This window comes from Aplosporella prunicola (genome assembly GCF_010093885.1).
Source record: "Aplosporella prunicola CBS 121167 unplaced genomic scaffold K452scaffold_55, whole genome shotgun sequence".
Lineage (NCBI taxonomy): Eukaryota > Fungi > Ascomycota > Dothideomycetes > Botryosphaeriales > Aplosporellaceae > Aplosporella > Aplosporella prunicola.
In genome coordinates, this window is record NW_022983583.1 from 17,134 (window position 1) to 33,884 (window position 16,751).

The window sequence follows — 16,751 nt, forward strand, 5'->3', positions numbered from 1 at the left end:
GCTCCGTTCACAGTCAACAAGTATGGAAAGGTGTGGGAAGAAGGTGCTTTTGTAGTCCCATCGTAAACCAACGCCGTCCACGGTGTGGCGCTACACGGCAGGAGCTAGACGTTCGTTCATGATGGCAGTCGCGGCGGTGATGAGCAGGTTTGTCCGTTTTCAGAGCAGGCACGAGAAACTATCTTGCTCAATTGTGCTCATGCGGCTGCGCGAGCGGCTTGGCGTTGGCGGGGAAGGGAAGGTGCGAGCTGCAGACCAGTCCCAGGTAGTCCGTGCCAGTCTGGCGGTAGTAATGTCCATCACCGTGAAGAGAGAAATTCATCGTCCAGCGAAGAAGTAAGTCGTGCCTCAGACAGGAATGATGTCTGTAGGTAATTGCTCGTTGCTCCGGCAACAATTCCAAAAAAAGCAATTAATCGATAAGCCGGCCCATCTTAACTCCAGCCCTCTGCCACATCAACACCCAACGGTGCCACCTACGACAACCACTACTAACCGACACCATAGCTCCCCAGAAGCGGACCAAGTATGTTTCTACCAGTACGCCGCATGCCAGAGAGTTTGACGTGCTGACCAATAGCAGAAAAGACCCTCGCCGCGGGGTATTCCGGCCCATCAATAACCTCTCTTCCCAGCAAACGCCCTCTCGCTCCGCCCGAAACAAGGCTCCAGCTCCCGCGAAGCAAGCCTATATCTCGACATACTTTTCCGTTGCCGAAGCTACACCCGCCGAGAGCTTGCTCCAGCAGTCAGACGCCGAACAGAAGCCTCGCCGCTCGAGCCTACCGTTTGAAGAGGCCCCGGAAGAGAGCTCAGTAAACCTTTCTGGTCTGGGAAATTCGACATCGCTATTCCTCGAAGATCATACCAAAGAGCCTAGGCTATCCATTTCTCCTGCTGCTCCGATCGCGACTCTCGTTCCCCATCCTCAGTTGCCACGACACGTTAAAGAGCAACTCATAGACGGGCTGTACATTGCGAATAACACGGGCGAAGATAGCATTTTACACGGCGGAAATCATACACAACATTCCAAGATGGTCAACGAGCGGGAGCCTCCAAGGCCTGTAGGCCAGCAGCACTTCCAGCAGCCAAGCGCACCCAAGTTTGGCGAGGCGAGTCCGCTGCGCAACCCTTTGAAGAAAGACCAATATTCGCATATGTTCAACAAGCCAAGATCGGGCCTGTCGCGCCCAGAATTCCACAAGGCTAATACGCACGGCTTCGTCCAACAACGCCCAGAGTCCGGCGCCGTCCCCATCCAGAAGCCCACCGCGCCCGCCACCTACACCATCCCGCCTACGCCTCAGCCAGTCTTTTCCTCCGTGCAACGCCCAGTGGGAGGATTTCAGCCGATCAACGGCCACCAAAAGCCGAATCCTATCGACTTTTCTGGCGAGAAGAAGAACCGGGTGGTCGACCTGACGGGCAGCGACGACGAGTTTGATGCCGATGCGGCAATCAGGGATGACAGGTTCGGTGCTGCCGATCCTTTCGCATACGTCGAATCAAACCAAGCAAATGACAACATCAAGGCACTGCTTGAAGGTGCGTTCGACGACGAAGATGACAAGCCGAAAACGCGCCTGCGGAAGAAGAAGAAGCAGCAGCAGCAAGAGAAGAAGGACGAGGCCGCCCTTGGCTCTCTGGCAGATAAGCTGAAGGCTCTGGAGGTGAAGGCAGAGGACAAGGCCGAGGAAGCCCCTGAGCCTGAGCCGGAGGAGGAAGAGGAGGAGGAAGACGACGGCACTGTCGAGGGTCTTAACGTCAAGCTGCTCCCTCACCAAGTGGATGGTGTAGCTTGGATGACCGACAAGGAAGTCGGACAGCGCAAAAAGAATGGAGTGCTGCCCAAGGGTGGTATCCTTGCCGACGACATGGGTCTCGGAAAGACCGTCCAGTCCTTGGCACTGATCCTCAACAACCCGCGGCCAGACCCCAAGGAGGAGGCCGAAAAGGATGCCAAAAAGAACAAAAACATTATTCCCCCAAGCGTCAGCAAGTGCACACTCGTCGTTGCTCCTTTGGCTCTCATTAAGCAATGGGAATCCGAGGTCAAGACCAAAGTCCTGCCATCTCACAGCCTCAAGGTACTCGTTCACCACGGTCCCTCCCGGACCAAGAGCGCCGAAACTCTGAAGAAGTACGACATTGTTATCACCACCTATCAGATCCTGGCTTCAGAGCACGCAGCAAGCTCTGATGCCGCTGGCGGTCCTAGAATCGGTTGCTTCGGTGTTCACTGGTACAGAATCATGCTTGATGAGGCGCACAGTATCAAGAACAGGAACGCGAAGATGTCGCAGGCTGCTTGTGCTCTCCGCTCGCATTATCGCTGGTGCTTGACGGGAACACCTATGCAAAACAATCTCGATGAGTTGCAGAGCTTGATCAAGTTCCTGAGGATCAAGCCCTATGATGAGCTCATCCGGTGGAAGACGGATATTGCTGCACCGATGAAAAATGGCCGTGGTAACCTCGCTATGAGGAGACTGCAGGTCTTCCTCAAGGCTTTCATGAAGCGGCGGACAAAGGACGTCCTCAAGAAGGAAGGCGCTCTCAACCCAGGAGGAAAGCCAGACAAGAATGGTAAGAAAAGCGAGGGCTTCAGGATCGTTGGCCGCAAGGTCGAGACTGTTGTCGCAGAATTCGATCCCCAGGAACGTCGCTTCTACGATAGACTGGCAGACCGGGCGCAGAACCGACTGAAGGAGCTGATGGGCGGCGAGAAGGCCGACTACATTGGAGCTTTGGTCCTGCTGCTGCGTCTTCGTCAAGCATGCAACCACCCGGAGCTGGTCGGTGGACAAGTTGGGAAGGACAAGGATGCGCTCGCTGGGGCCGGCTCTGCCCCTGCCGCGGCGAACGGGCCTGGAACTCCGCGTAAGACAAAGACTGAGGAGAGCAAGGAACTCGACGATCTTGCCGATTTGCTCGGAGGCCTTGGTGTAGCTGCCAAGCACTGCGATGTTTGCCAGATTGAGCTGTCAAAGGATGAGACTGCTTCTGGTGCAGTTAGGTGTGCGGATTGCGAGAGCGATCTTGCGGCACAGAAGAAGAAACACAAGAAAAAGAAGCACCACAAGTCAAAGGACAACAGACAGTCAAACTCTGAAGCTCAGGAAGAAAAGGATGATGAAGAGGATGCACCTCCGAGGAAGCCCAAGCTTCTACGCAAGAAGCCAGTCATTCTTGACAGTGATGACGAAGAGGAGGAGGCAGATGGCTCGTGGCTTGTTCCAGAGAATGAGCGACAAGTCGAAGACCTCGGAAAGGCTGGCGGTACGGATGACGAGAACGCAGAGGGCGGTGGCGAGTGGCTCAACTCCGAGGACGACGACGAGACGGAGGATGATGGCCCCGAGAGTCCATCAATCTTGCGGAGCCAACGCAGGGACAACGTCATCAACCTCGTCTCGTCCGAAGCCGAGCAAGCCACGGAGAAGTCAGAATCGGAAGACGAAGAGGAGGAAGACGGCTCGGAAGAATCCGACAGCGACGACTCACTGCACGAGAAGAACACGCTCCACACCTCGACCAAGATCCGCCGCCTGCTGGAAATTCTTGAGCAAGAAACCCTCGACCACAAAATCATCGTCTTCAGCCAATTCACTTCGATGCTCGACCTGATCGAGCCCTTCCTGCGCAAAGCCGCCTTCGGCTTCACGCGCTACGACGGCAGCATGCGCAACGACCACCGCGAAGCCAGCCTCAACAAGCTGCGCAACGACGTCTCATGCCGCATCCTCCTCTGCAGCCTGAAATGCGGCAGTCTCGGCCTGAACCTGACCGCAGCGTCGCGCGTCGTGATCCTCGAGCCCTTCTGGAACCCCTTTGTCGAAGAACAAGCCATCGACCGGGTGCACCGGCTGAACCAAACCGTCGACGTGGTCGTGTACAAGCTCACCGTCGCGCACACGGTCGAAGAGCGCATCCTCGACCTGCAAGAGGCAAAGCGCAAGCTGGCGAACGCGGCTATCGAGGGCGGCAAGGCTATGGGCAAGCTGTCCATGAAGGATATCATGAACCTGTTCCGTCGCGACGCGGAGTTCGACGCTGGCGTCGCGGGCCCGCCGGGTGGGCCCGAGGAGGTCGGCTTCGCGAAGGTGTTGCAGGGGAATCGGGGCGGTAGGGGCGGGAAAGGCTTGATTGGCCAGGCGGTCCTGGGCGTTGGCGAGTATGCCCAGGAGGGGATGGCGGATTTGGAGGGCAGGGAGGCGGCGGTGAGGGTGCCGGCGCAGAGGAAGGGCGTGGGGAGGCAGGATCATGCCGTTTATGGGAGGAGGTAGGGGATGTTTTGGTGGGGTGGTGTTTGTGGGTGGGTTGGGTTGTGTTGGGTTAGGTAGATGCGGGACTTCTTGAGGAAGGTTCCTTGCTTGTTCTTGCTCTTGGGTTCGGATGGGGTTTCTTGGGTACCTGTGTACCTTTGTCTCGTCTGGGTCTTTCTTCTCTTCTTTTGCACTCGTAGAACGAGTTATGATGGCTATGATATACTTATTACTGTTATATTGCTGAGTTTTCTGTGACTGGTGTAGTGAGTGAGTGAGTGGATGAGGGATAAATGGATAGCCGTGAGATGTGATTGTGGCTTATATGTCCTTGCAGCCTACTGTATCACTAGACTTAAAAGCGGATAGAAGATACAGGTGGATAAATGGGATCGGCTTAATTCGTGCAAGCATTCATTCATCTATCTCACAGTACCTTCTCTCTACCCCATCACACACCACCACTACCCCCAAGCTTCGTCTTCCCATACGCCCCACCCATGCGCTTCCGCATCTCCAGCGCCCGCTTATACGGCGGCGCCGTGGGCGGCTGCACCGGGTCCAGCGTCGTCCGCCCCAAGGGCAGGTGGTATGTCGCGTCGGCGTCGTAGGCGGCGAGGTCGCCCGAGGCGAGGAAGGGCGGGATCCAGCGGGGTGAGGGCGCTGAGGAGGCTTGGGCCTCGTCTTCGACTTCGTCGCCAAGCTCCACTTCTGTGATGCCGTCTCCGCGGACGTGGCGCGAGGGCAGCGAAGACGGCGTGTGCTTAATCGGCTGCTGCTGCCCCTCAGACGACAGCATGGCGCCGGCGCCGAGCGGGTTATCCAACGAGGCAGCGAAGCCCTCCGGGGGGCGAAAGCCCTCGCACACGACAAACGCCTCGATGCTGCTCGCGCGGCTCGAGCGGGGTTTGGCGACGCGGACGCGCTCAAAGACGATTTTCAGCTGGGCGTAGAGGAGGTCGACGTCCTTGCCGCGGAAGATCTTGGCGACGAACTTGCCGCCGGGCTTGAGCACGCAGAGGGCCAGGTTCAGCGCGGCCCACAGCAGCTGCGATTGCACGTAGATGTCCAGGTCGTGCAGGCCGGTGACGTCGGGCGCGCCGTCGGAGATGACGAGGTCGACGGGGTGCGAGGCCGAGGTGGAGGTGCTGTCGTAGGTTTCGGGGTCGAGGGCGCGGAGGAGGAGAGGCACCGTTGACGGGTGCGTTATGTCGGCGCGCAGGGTGGTGATGCCTTCGAGCGGGGCCATGGGCTGCAAGTCAATCGAGACGATCTTGACGTCCTTGCGGGATTCTGGTGCCGCGACATGGTTCTTCTCTTCGGCGGTGCCGTGGATGGCGGCGTGGTCCTTGGCCTGCTTGTCCTCCCAGCCCGCGCGCCCAAACTTCTCGCCCTTGATCAGGATGCGCGACAGCACCTGGCTCCAGCTGCCGGGCGCGGCGCACAGGTCCACCACGCGCGTCACGCCCTCGAACAGCCCGAACTCCTCGTCGAGCTGCAGCAGCTTGTAGGCCGAGCGGGCGCGCCAGCCCTGCTCTTTGGCGAGCCGGTAGTAGGCATCGCGCTTGTCCTTGGACGACTTGCCCATTTCTGCTACTACAACCAAGCTCTTTGGCGATTTTTGTGCGGTCCCAAGACGAGGGTGGTGGGGACGCGGCGCGGAGGTGCTTGCGGAGTTTGAGCGGAGGTTTTCCGTGCTCCCTCGCAGAAAAAAAGACGACACCACAACCCTACCTACCTACCCACGCACGACACTCGCCATGGCGCCCGAACCAAAAAAGAGGCAGCTCCCGCCCAAGGTCGCCGCCATGAAGGCGCGCAAGCGCCAGAAACTCCAGGCCGATGGCGACGAGACCCCCGCCGCAGCCGCGCCCGCGATCCCCGACATGCCCGCGTCGAAGAACCAGAACTTGCGCCTGGATAAGCTCGCGTGGAAGGAGGTTGAGATGCCGGATCGGCTGGACGACTTCGAGGGCTTCTTCGGCCTGGAGGAGATTGACGACGTGGATGTCGTGCGCGAGGGCGACACGGTCTCGTACCGCTCGGCAGAGAAGCCCGCGAAGGCCCAGAAGCCGGACACTAAGGCGGGGAAGAAGCGCAAGGCTTCGGAGGCTAAGGACGAGAAGAAGGTCGATCGCGAAACGTTGGCGAATACGCTTGCGAATGCTGCGAGCGAGGCGCAAGAGGGGGAGGAGGATGATGATGATGATGAGGATTGGTCTGGCTTTAGTGATGAGGAGGCTGTGTCGGAGCCTCGAGAGAAGCCCGCGACGGCTGCTGCTGAGAAGACCGCAAAGGCTGAGCAGAAACAGAAGAATAAGAAGGAAAAGAAGGAAAATGACAAAAAGGATGGCAAGGACAAGAAGCAGAAGGATAAGCAGGTCAAACAAGACGGAGAAAAGACTACGAATGGCGCGGCCCCAATCGGTGAAATTCCGTTTGCTGGCCTCTTGGATGAAATGGAGGACGAGGAGGTAGACACGTCGGCCTGGAACGACCTCAACCTTTCCGACGAGACCATGTCTTCATTGTCTAAGCTGAAGTTCTCCCAACCCACGCGCATCCAGTCCGCCTCAATACCGGAAATCCTTGCCGGCCACGACGTTATTGGCAAGGCCTCGACTGGTTCTGGTAAAACACTGGCATACGGAATCCCCATTCTGGAACGGTTCTTGGAATCCAGCAAGATCAAGAGGAAGCCGGTCAAGAACGGCGAGAAGATCCCTATGGCGTTGATCCTCAGCCCTACCCGCGAACTGGCACATCAAATCTCGGCACATCTCACTGCACTTTGTTCCAGTGGCACCTTTGACGGCCCGTCGATTGCTACCCTGACTGGTGGTTTGTCCGTGCAAAAGCAGCAGCGTCTCCTGGAGTATGCGGACATTGTCATTGGTACTCCTGGTCGGCTGTGGGAAGTCATTGGCCAGGGCCACGGCCTGCTCAAGCGTTTCAAGAAGATCAAGTTCTTGGTCGTTGATGAGGCCGATCGGTTGCTGAGCGAAGGGCACTTCAAGGAGGTGGAAGAAATTCTCAACGTCCTTGACCGTGAGGACGAGGAGGAGATTGAGGACGAAGAAGACAACGAAGACGAGTCCGAACCTGCAGAGAAAGAGGAGGTGCAGAGGCAGACACTGGTCTTTTCCGCCACGTTCCACAAGGGCCTTCAGCAAAAACTCACCGGTAAGAGTAGGCCGGGCGCAGACCTAATGTCCAATAAGGAGTCGATGGAGTACCTCATAAAGAAACTTCGGTTCCGGGAAGAGAAGCCCAAGTTTGTGGATGTCAACCCCGTGGCTCAAATGGCCGAAGGACTCAAGGAGGGCCTCGTAGAATGCGGTGCAACCGAAAAGGTATGGGTCCGCTCACGACGAGACATTTAATCAATCATACTAACTCAATCTACAGGACCTGTACCTCTACGCTCTCCTTTTGCTGCACGCCAAAACCCGCACTCTGATCTTCACCAACAGCATCTCCGCCGTGCGCCGCCTCCACCCCTTCCTCACGAACCTCAACCTCCCCGCTCTGGCCCTGCACTCGCAAATGGCACAAAAAGCGCGTCTGCGGTCCGTAGAGCGCTTCTCCTCGCAAGCGGGCTCCATCCTAATCGCGACGGACGTGGCGGCGCGCGGTCTGGACATCAAAGGCGTGCAGCTCGTGGTGCACTACCACCTGCCGCGAGCAGCAGACATGTACGTGCACCGGTCGGGCCGCACCGCGCGCGCCGACAGCTCCGGCTCCTCGATCCTGATCTGCGCGCCCGAGGAGGTCGTCGGCGTGCGGCGCCTCGTCGCCAAAGTGCACGCTGGCCGCAGCGACGGCGCGCCCAAGAGCACGTACTTCATGCGCAGCCTGGACCTGGACCGGCGCATCATCAGCCGGCTGAAGCCGCGCGCGACGCTCGCCAAGAAACTCGCCGACACGCAGCTCGCGCAGTCGAAGTCCAACTCCGAGGAGAACAACCTGCTGCGCCAGGCGGCGGAGGACTTGGGCGTCGACTACGACTCTGAGGAGCTGGAGAAGCCGATGGGACGGGGCGGCAGGGGCAATGGCAGGAAGAAGAAGGAGCGCGAGGCCAAGGGCTTGTCGCGCGATGAGGTTGCGGCGATGCGCGCGGAGTTGAGGGCCTTGTTGGCGCAGCGCGTGAATGTGGGTGTGAGTGAGCGCTATTTGACTTCGGGCGGCGTGGACGTCGATGCGCTGTTGAGGGAGAGGGAGGCTGGGAGGGGAGAGTTTTTGGGCAGGGTTGGTGGGCTGGGGTTTGATGACTAGGTGGGTGGCGGTTTTTGACGTTAGAAAGAAGGGCGGTTATCTGTATATCTGGCTAACTATTTGCACATTTTTGTCGTTACTCTTATAGACAGGAATATTGGCTATAAGCGTGTTTACTCTCCCAGCTATTTAAGGCTGAGCAAGCCATGTGCTCAACCTGCCGTGAGACTCAGCACCAGCTATCGACTCCGAGCACAACAGCGCATGCAACAACCGAAGCGAACGCTGTGACTATTTGATGGTGCTGATGGGGAGTGACATGATGGCGGGGCAATGTCGGAAAAACTGGACGAAGTTTGAGTCAGGCCGGAAATCAACAGACCCCGCCGCGCCGCAAAAAAGACTCGACGCTCCCAATTGTTCCTCTACCCGCAGAACAACAGTAATAATCATGGCGGACACTGTCAAGGACACCGTTGTCCCCATTGTCGACAAGGCCGTCGAGGCCGTCACTGGCGGCGACAGCTCCAACCTGCTTCTGGACGAAGTCACCGGCGAGCGCGTCTCCAAGACCGAACGTTAGCTTTGCCGCCCGCTCCACACCTTCTGGACAAGTGCTGAACATTTGACAGTCAAGAGGCGCCAGAAGCAGCGCGAAAAGGACGCCAAGAAGGCTGAAAAGGCCGCCGCCGCCCCTCCCAAGGCCAAGAAGGAGAAGGCCGTGAGCGCCGAGGACGAGGAGAAGGAGTTGACGCCGAACCAGTACTTCGAGATCCGCAGCCGCGCGGTCAACAAGCTCCGCCAGACGCAGGAGCCCAACCCATACCCGCACAAGTTCCAGGTGACGACGGACCTGCGCGAGTTCCTCAAGCAGTACGAGGGCCTGAAGACGGGCGAGCAGCTCAAGGACGTCGAGGTTCGCATTGGCGGCAGGATCTTCACCAAGCGCGCCTCGGGCGCCAACCTGCTGTTCTACGATGTGCGCGCCGAGGGCGTCAACGTGCAGGTCATGTGCCAGGCGCAGGAGTCGACGAGCTCGGTGCCCTTCCAGGCGCAGCACGAGCACCTGAGGCGCGGCGACATCATCGGCATAGTTGGATACCCCGGCCGCACGAGCCCCAAGAACCGCGCCGAGGGCGAGCTGTCCATCTTCGCCAAGGAGGTCATCCTTCTCACCCCCTGCCTGCACATGCTTCCCGGCGAGCGCTCCGGCTTCAAGGACAAGGAGCAGCGCCACAGGAAGAGGTACCTCGACCTGATCATGAACAACTCCACGCGCGACACGTTCATCACCCGTTCGCGCATGGTCAGCTACATCCGCCAGTTCTTCGACTCGCGCGACTTCATCGAGGTCGAGACGCCCATGATGAACGCCATTGCGGGCGGCGCCACGGCCAAGCCGTTCAAGACGTACCACAACGACCTCAAGCTCGACATGTTCATGCGTATCGCGCCGGAGCTGTACCTCAAGCAGCTGATTGTCGGTGGTCTGGAGCGCGTGTACGAGATCGGCCGCCAGTTCCGCAACGAGGACATTGACCTCACGCACAACCCCGAGTTCACGACGTGCGAGTTCTACCAGGCCTTTGCCGACGTGTACGACATCATGGACCTGACGGAGGAGCTGGTGTCGAGCCTGGTCAAGCACCTGACGGGCTCGTACAAGACCAAGTTCCACACGCAGCACGGCGAGGTGTACGAGGTGAACTGGGAGAAGCCGTGGAAGCGGATTGAGATGATCCCCGCGCTCGAGGAGGCGCTCGGCGAGAAGTTCCCGCCCGGCGACGAGCTGCACACCAACGAGACGAACGAGTTCCTGCAGCGCATGCTCAAGAAGGCGAAGCTGGAGTGCTCGCCGCCGCTGACCAACGCGCGCATGCTCGACACGCTCGTCGGCGAGTTCATCGAGGACCGCTGCATCAACCCCACCATGATCACCGGGCACCCGCAGATGATGTCGCCGCTGGCCAAGTACCACCGCCAGCACAAGGGCCTGTGCGAGCGCTTCGAGGCCTTTGTCTGCAAGAAGGAGATTGTCAACGCCTACACCGAGCTGAACGACCCCTTCGATCAGCGCATGCGCTTCGAAGAGCAGGCCAACCAAAAGGCCCAGGGCGACGACGAGGCCCAGCTCATCGACGAGACCTTCTGCCAGGCCCTCGAGTACGGCCTCCCGCCCACCGGCGGCTGGGGCATGGGCATCGACCGCATGGTCATGTTCTTGACCGACAACTACTCCATCAAGGAGGTCCTGGCTTTCCCCATGATGAAGGACGACAAGACCGCCCAGGCCCAGCCCAAGGCCGCTGAGGTCGCGGGCATCGAGCCCATGCCTGAGGAGGGCATTGGTAAGTTTGCGCTTGGCTTGCCGTGTTTGCGTGCCCCGTGTTCCGTCTGCTAACTCTTGCATAGCTCACAAATAGACGCCCCGGATACGAGAATATATGATGCTGGCCATGCACGCGTGGCCGGTGATGAACACGGATATTGCGAGAGTGCAATTTGCCAACGCTGCATGATCGGAATGCTTTTAGTTTAGATGACGTGGATAGAACAGAAAAAAATGGAACCGCGTATGTCTCAGCCTTTTTGTATCGTCTCAAATTATGGCACCGTAAACTGTTTTTTCAATTTCATCGTCATCATAATGTAGCTTCGTCCACCCATCCACCCATCCACCCATCCATCGAGATCTCACAACCACCACCCACGCACTACTTAGCCTTCGCCCACACCTTACCCACAAAGTCCTCGACATCCCGCAACAGCAGCTTCGGCTTCTCCAACGCAGCAAAATGCCCACCCGCGTCATGCTGGCGATAAAAGACGAGATTGCCCGTCGTGGCCGCCCAAGCGCGCGGCACAGGCGCCAGCTCATACGGGAACCAGGAGAAGCCAAACGGCTTGTCGCCGGTATTGAACTCCGGGTTCCCATGCCAGCCGCCCTTGACCTTAGTCGCGCGGTCCGGGCCCAGCGTCTGCGCATTAAAAGCCTTGAGACAGATTGTTGGCGGAGACGACAACGCGCGGAGCGGGGGCTTACCTGGCGGTACGTGTAGATGCTTGTGGGATAAGTGTCTGTGAGCCAGTACAGCGAGACGGATTCGAGGATCGTGCTCAGTGTTGGGTCGGCGTCCGTCCAGGTCAGGAATTTCTCGCCGATCCAGGCGAGGAGTGCGAGGGGGCTGGTGGAGAGGACCAGCCCGATTGTGGAGGGGCGCGTGCCTTGTTCGATCGCGTAGGCCGCGCCTGTGGCCATGAATTCGGCGCCGCGGGGGAGGTATTTGCGCTCGAGTTCGTTGATCGCACTGTCTGGGATGTTGGGGGGCTGGGGGACGTTGCACACGTTGATGTGCATGGCTGTGTGGGGGGGATTGGGGCGTTAGGATTTGGTGCTGTTGCTATTGCTGGGAAGCCAGGAAAGAGAAAGAGAGAGCTTGGAGGGGAGATAGGTGGAGGAGGGAGGCATACCTTTGCAGGACGCGTACTTGCTGCAGAGCAAGCGGGACAAAAACGAGCCAATATCGCCGCCCTGCGCGACATAGCCAGCCTCAAAGCCCAACTCACGCATGAGCCTGTCAGTAAGGCGGGCGGTGTCCTCGGCCGTCCAGTCTCTATCGAGGGGCGGTCTGGCAGAGAAGCCGAACCCGACCAGGCTGGGCACAATGACGTGGTAGGGCAGCTCGGCGGGCTTGTACCGCGCTTTCAGCAGCGAGAGCATCGGCAGGAATTCCAGGAAGCTGCCGGGCCACCCGTGCAGGAACACGATGGGTACTGCGTCCGGCTTCTCTGAGAACAGCGCCACGTAGTGCAGGCTGTAGGTTTTGCCGTCGTCGTCGCGGATGTCGTGCTTGTAGTGCGGGAACGAGTTGATGTGCTTCTCGTGGGCGCGCCTGTGGGTGGGAGGTTAGGTTCTTTCCATTTTTGGGGCTTTTTTATTTTTTGTTTTTTATTTTTTATTTTTTATTTTTTGTTTTTCTTTCTGGTACTGTGTTGGTTTGCAGGGAAGTTTCACCAGTCAAAGTTGTTCCCCCATTCTTGCTTCGCGGCTTGCAGCCAGCTCCGCGAGATCCCGAAGCTGCGGTCCTCGTGCAGGTTCTCGTAGGTTTCGGGGGCAATGGGGGAGAGCTTGACGAGCTGTTTTAGCTGTTGAAGCTTCTCCTCTGGAATCGACACCTCGAACTTGGTGGGCTTGCTCTTGGCTGTCTTGGGGAGGGTCTCGTAGGCGGCCATGATGATGTTTTTGGTGAAGTGGAGGTTGTTGAAGCGTGTTTTGTCTGGCGCTGTTGTTCTGTTCCGTGTACTTCTCAGTAGCTAGTTAACCGCCTATGGTATATATCAGTGCCAGACTTGATTAGCAAGCAACGCAGTTGCCGTGTCGTACAAACAAGCCGTTGCCTAGGAATCTTGATATGCCGAGCCCCGCACCTTGGCGACCCACTTTGGGAAGGCACAACTGCGTGACGTCGTTCTCACACGAGAGGAAGCTCGTTTCTAATCGTCTCGTCGGCTCTTCGCTCTTCCGTCTTCCATTGCATCATTGTGCTCGAGTGGAGTTGGATGCGGTTCTAGACTGGTACTTCCCCATGTCGTGACTCATCTTCGAAATTGTACTCCACTTACAGGTTACTCACATCCTCACAGTAAGTGGTACACCGTAGAAGCAAAAGTATGTCGAGCCGCTTTGATTTGATATGTTAAAGTTACCACGTCTATGTCTAAATATTCCCGTAACTTTACTAGAACGCTCCATATGGATCGCTTCTTACATGAACTTAGAGCTTGCACTCGTAGCTAAATGCTTATCCCTGGGGGTATGTAATTCGTGAAAATATTTATCCTTCTGTTATGACTGTTTTCTCTCCGGGACCCCATCTTACTCCGAGTGCTACGGCGATGAGGAAGCCTGAGCGCGGAATCTAGCGCTGAGCAGCTGTTACTCATGCCGAGTCACACGTCGAGACAGTACCATTGACTCCTTAATATTAGGAACGCCGCAATTTCCGCCGAATATCTTTAACGTCCGTCACCGTGAAGCGAGATGGTAATACTTGTACGGAGTAGAAGAAGAAATTTAGTTACGATGTGTAGAGCCTGTGTGTGCTCTAAGACTGTTACACCCATACCCAGGACTCGGGCTGTGAGCTAGGCATGGAGTACTCTGTAGGGGCTGCTTGCATCGTTCCCTGACTCACTAGACAGTGGATCTTGGTTCGCGGTGACGGACGTTATACGATAGTGAAAGAATACTCGTCAGTCCCACATCTGCCTGACGTTCAGATTGATTCGTTTCGTACGCATCCATCCGCGCCATAGGTCTAGCTGCTCTTTCTCAGAGTCTGTATGCCGGTCATCCGGTGACGCTGGCCAATCTTGGAGCCAGGACGGACATGTATCCGAGACAATCTGAGGCACTCCATGCCATGCAAAGCGCGAAGGCCCAGACATGTACACAGCGTCTCCAGACCTGAGCCGAAGGGCGAGAGCGCCTGGAAGCTTCTGTGTTTCCGCAGACGCTTCATCTACTACGCTGTCTTCCTCGTTGAGCCCGATGACAAAAATGCCATCGCAGCCAATGCTAACGCTCACCAGACCGCGATCGCACTCCTCACTGACATCTCGATGCATACTTAGCGTATCACCGGGAGAGTAGAAATTGACGATGGCGGCCTGTGGCTTCATGTCGGGGAAAAGCCCCTCTAGAAGTGATCCAACGTCCGAAGGGAAGGGTGGGGGTTGCTCCGCAGGATAGACTTTGTTAGTCCAGTCATACTGGCCGCCTAACGTGACCCATCGGAGCTTCTTGGAGAGAAACTGGTTGATTGAAAGGGGCTTGTGAATGCTGGGGTCCTTGGGCAAAAAGCGCGGTTCTGAAGAAGGAGGAATCTGGAAGAAAGAGGACGACTCGGGCGGATATGGAATGTCATAGTACATGTGGACATTTGTTTTGTGAGACGGGTTTGATAAATCGCGATGTATAAGGCGGTGGAGCAGTATCTTTTGCACTTCTGGAGGGAAGAGAGAGGGTATGATATGCAGGCCTAACTCGATTAGGAAAACAATGCTATGGGTAAATGCGAAGGGATCGTTCGATACCTGGCATGCTCGGATGTTCGTATACAGGCATGAGGGTGTCAGGAAGCCATTGTTCTACATTGCTACAAGTGGTCTCAGACTCAAAAGATCGGAATGCCGACAGCAGCTCCTCCCGGGCGATGCTTCGAACAAGCCGCAGCTGATATGCGCCGGGATCCCTTGAGACGAGGTCTACGAGGGCGGGATCGGCATCCAGGGCCGGAGGGCGCGTCTTCTGAAACTTCTTGTAAGCGGCGCGGATATGGTCTGGCGGGCGCTGGTGGGCGTCCAGAGAAGGCGCCATGGTGGTCGTCGGTAAGACGGTGGTGAGGGTCCGTTGCGGCGGTCGTTGCCCCCCGCTAAGCTTTTTCGAAAGCCCGCAGTTCTAGCGACTGATACAACATAAGGTAAACACTCGGAACACTCTCTTAAAGCCGCTGCCTTTGGCTCCATCGCTTCTCCCACCACCTCAGCCCCGGATCCGGTACTAACCCACAGCAAAAGTGACGACCTCGCGGCAGGCACACCCTAGCGCTCAGCCAATTCAACCAGCAGTCCTTCGTCGCTGTACTCCGTGGCCCCGCCAATACCCCTCCGACGACCTGCCTTGAGCTTCATCCTTCGCCCGCTGTAGCTCGTTACACACCAGGCCCAGCCTAAGCCGTAGCCATGGAGAACTACCAAAAGATGGAGAAGATCGGAGAGGGTATGCCTCCTATCGCACCGGCATTGCCGCCTGCATGTCGCTGACAAGTCTCCCACCCCAGGTACCTACGGTGTTGTGTACAAGGCCCGCGACCTTACCACCAAGGACCAGCGCATCGTCGCCCTCAAGAAGATCCGTCTCGAGGCCGAGGACGAGGGTGTTCCCAGTACCGCCATCCGCGAGATTTCTCTCCTCAAGGAGATGAACGACCCGAACATTGTCCGCCTCCTCAACATTGTCCACGCCGACGGTCACAAGCTCTACCTGGTCTTCGAGTACCTTGACTTGGATCTGAAGAAGTACATGGAGGCTCTGCCTGTCAGCCAGGGTGGTCGTGGCAAGCCGCTGCCGGACGGATCGCTCCAACACTTGGGTCTGGGTCAGGAAATGGTCAAGAAGTTCATGTACCAGCTGGTCCAAGGCATTCGTTACTGCCATGCTCACCGTGTCCTTCACCGTGACCTGAAGCCGCAGAACCTGCTCATCAACCAGGAAGGCAACCTGAAGTTGGCGGATTTCGGTCTGGCTCGCGCTTTCGGTGTCCCGCTGCGCACCTACACGCACGAGGTAAGCTCCGCTGTGGAAAGAGGGCCACAAATGTCATCATTAACATGTGATAGGTCGTCACTCTGTGGTATCGCGCTCCGGAGATTCTGCTCGGTGGCCGTCAGTACTCCACTGGCGTCGACATGTGGTCGGTTGGCTGCATCTTCGCCGAGATGTGCACCCGCAAGCCCCTCTTCCCTGGTGACTCTGAGATTGACGAGATCTTCAAGATCTTCCGGTAAGCTTTCCTGCAGTCTCAATTATCACTAGACAAGCTGTATGCTAACATGTTCTGCGGCAGTGTTCTCGGCACTCCCACGGAGGCAGAGTGGCCCGGCGTCACCTCCTTCCCGGACTTTAAGCCCTCTTTCCCCAAGTGGCACCGCACCGACATCGCGACCATCGTCCCGGGCCTCGACGACAACGGTCTCGACCTCCTCGACGCCTTCCTCGTCTATGACCCCGCTGGCCGCATTTCGGCCAAGCAAGCCGTCCAACACCCCTACTTCACCGAGGGCACCAACGGCACCTTTTCCCCCACCTCGAAGAACGGCTACCACTAGCCGATCAGCATGCAATAGGGGCTTTTTTCCAACCCGCGCGCGGCGTGCACATTCAGAGCATTTCATCCAGCCGCCCGGGCCTGCTTCATTTTTCTTCTTTGAACCTTCACCCAAAAACTCGAGCAGCAACAAACCCGAAAGGCTGGAGTATTGGCCGGCGCTAGCCACGCCCTTTTCATCTCCTTTGTTTCTACCCAATATTCCCCCGTAAAGCATTGGTGGCAGAGCATTCCGAACTTCAGCAGCAAGGGGAAACACAGACACACACAAAACGGCGTTTTTAATTTATTTTAACGAGAGAATTGCGAGGGCTTCCTTTGTGTCGGCATGACGGAAACCTCGGGGAGAGGGACAACTGATGTTTATTAAAGGATGGAT

General features: G+C 57.4%; 7 protein-coding genes across 7 annotated transcripts; 4 read left to right on the forward strand and 3 right to left on the reverse strand.

Moving 5' to 3' along the window:
* Nucleotides 1–361: 361 nt before the first annotated feature.
* Nucleotides 362–4,485, forward strand: K452DRAFT_322546 (uncharacterized protein; the record flags this gene model as incomplete). The annotated part of the gene is made up of 3 exons (XM_033544521.1): nucleotides 362–371; nucleotides 508–526; nucleotides 584–4,485. 3 exons carry the CDS (start codon nucleotides 362–364, stop codon nucleotides 4,287–4,289), a joined length of 3,735 nt encoding a protein of 1,244 aa, XP_033391944.1. The 3' UTR covers nucleotides 4,290–4,485.
* Nucleotides 4,486–4,586: 101 nt separating this feature from the next.
* Nucleotides 4,587–5,928, reverse strand: K452DRAFT_292559 (uncharacterized protein). The gene has a single exon (XM_033541397.1). The coding sequence runs from the start codon at nucleotides 5,854–5,856 to the stop codon at nucleotides 4,720–4,722; it is 1,137 nt and encodes a 378-aa protein (XP_033391945.1). The 5' UTR covers nucleotides 5,857–5,928; the 3' UTR covers nucleotides 4,587–4,719.
* Nucleotides 5,929–6,154: 226 nt separating this feature from the next.
* On the forward strand, nucleotides 6,155–8,543 carry K452DRAFT_237847 (uncharacterized protein; the record flags this gene model as incomplete). The annotated part of the gene is made up of 2 exons (XM_033537623.1): nucleotides 6,155–7,621; nucleotides 7,677–8,543. The coding sequence occupies 2 exons, from the start codon at nucleotides 6,155–6,157 to the stop codon at nucleotides 8,541–8,543; spliced, it is 2,334 nt and encodes a 777-aa protein (XP_033391946.1).
* A 391-nt stretch (nucleotides 8,544–8,934) lies between these two features.
* Nucleotides 8,935–10,906, forward strand: K452DRAFT_302916 (uncharacterized protein; the record flags this gene model as incomplete). Its single annotated transcript, XM_033542653.1, has 3 exons — nucleotides 8,935–9,061; nucleotides 9,116–10,831; nucleotides 10,896–10,906. The coding sequence occupies 3 exons, from the start codon at nucleotides 8,935–8,937 to the stop codon at nucleotides 10,904–10,906; spliced, it is 1,854 nt and encodes a 617-aa protein (XP_033391947.1).
* Nucleotides 10,907–11,197: 291 nt separating this feature from the next.
* Nucleotides 11,198–12,716, reverse strand: K452DRAFT_237850 (uncharacterized protein; the record flags this gene model as incomplete). Its single annotated transcript, XM_033537625.1, has 4 exons — nucleotides 11,198–11,404; nucleotides 11,527–11,843; nucleotides 11,955–12,376; nucleotides 12,499–12,716. The coding sequence occupies 4 exons, from the start codon at nucleotides 12,714–12,716 to the stop codon at nucleotides 11,198–11,200; spliced, it is 1,164 nt and encodes a 387-aa protein (XP_033391948.1).
* Nucleotides 12,717–13,736: 1,020 nt separating this feature from the next.
* On the reverse strand, nucleotides 13,737–14,862 carry K452DRAFT_302918 (uncharacterized protein; the record flags this gene model as incomplete). Its single annotated transcript, XM_033542654.1, has 2 exons — nucleotides 13,737–14,524; nucleotides 14,580–14,862. The coding sequence occupies 2 exons, from the start codon at nucleotides 14,860–14,862 to the stop codon at nucleotides 13,737–13,739; spliced, it is 1,071 nt and encodes a 356-aa protein (XP_033391949.1).
* A 365-nt stretch (nucleotides 14,863–15,227) lies between these two features.
* K452DRAFT_237861 (uncharacterized protein) lies at nucleotides 15,228–16,373 on the forward strand (the record flags this gene model as incomplete). Its single annotated transcript, XM_033537626.1, has 4 exons — nucleotides 15,228–15,264; nucleotides 15,326–15,831; nucleotides 15,885–16,048; nucleotides 16,112–16,373. 4 exons carry the CDS (start codon nucleotides 15,228–15,230, stop codon nucleotides 16,371–16,373), a joined length of 969 nt encoding a protein of 322 aa, XP_033391950.1.
* Nucleotides 16,374–16,751: the final 378 nt, after the last annotated feature.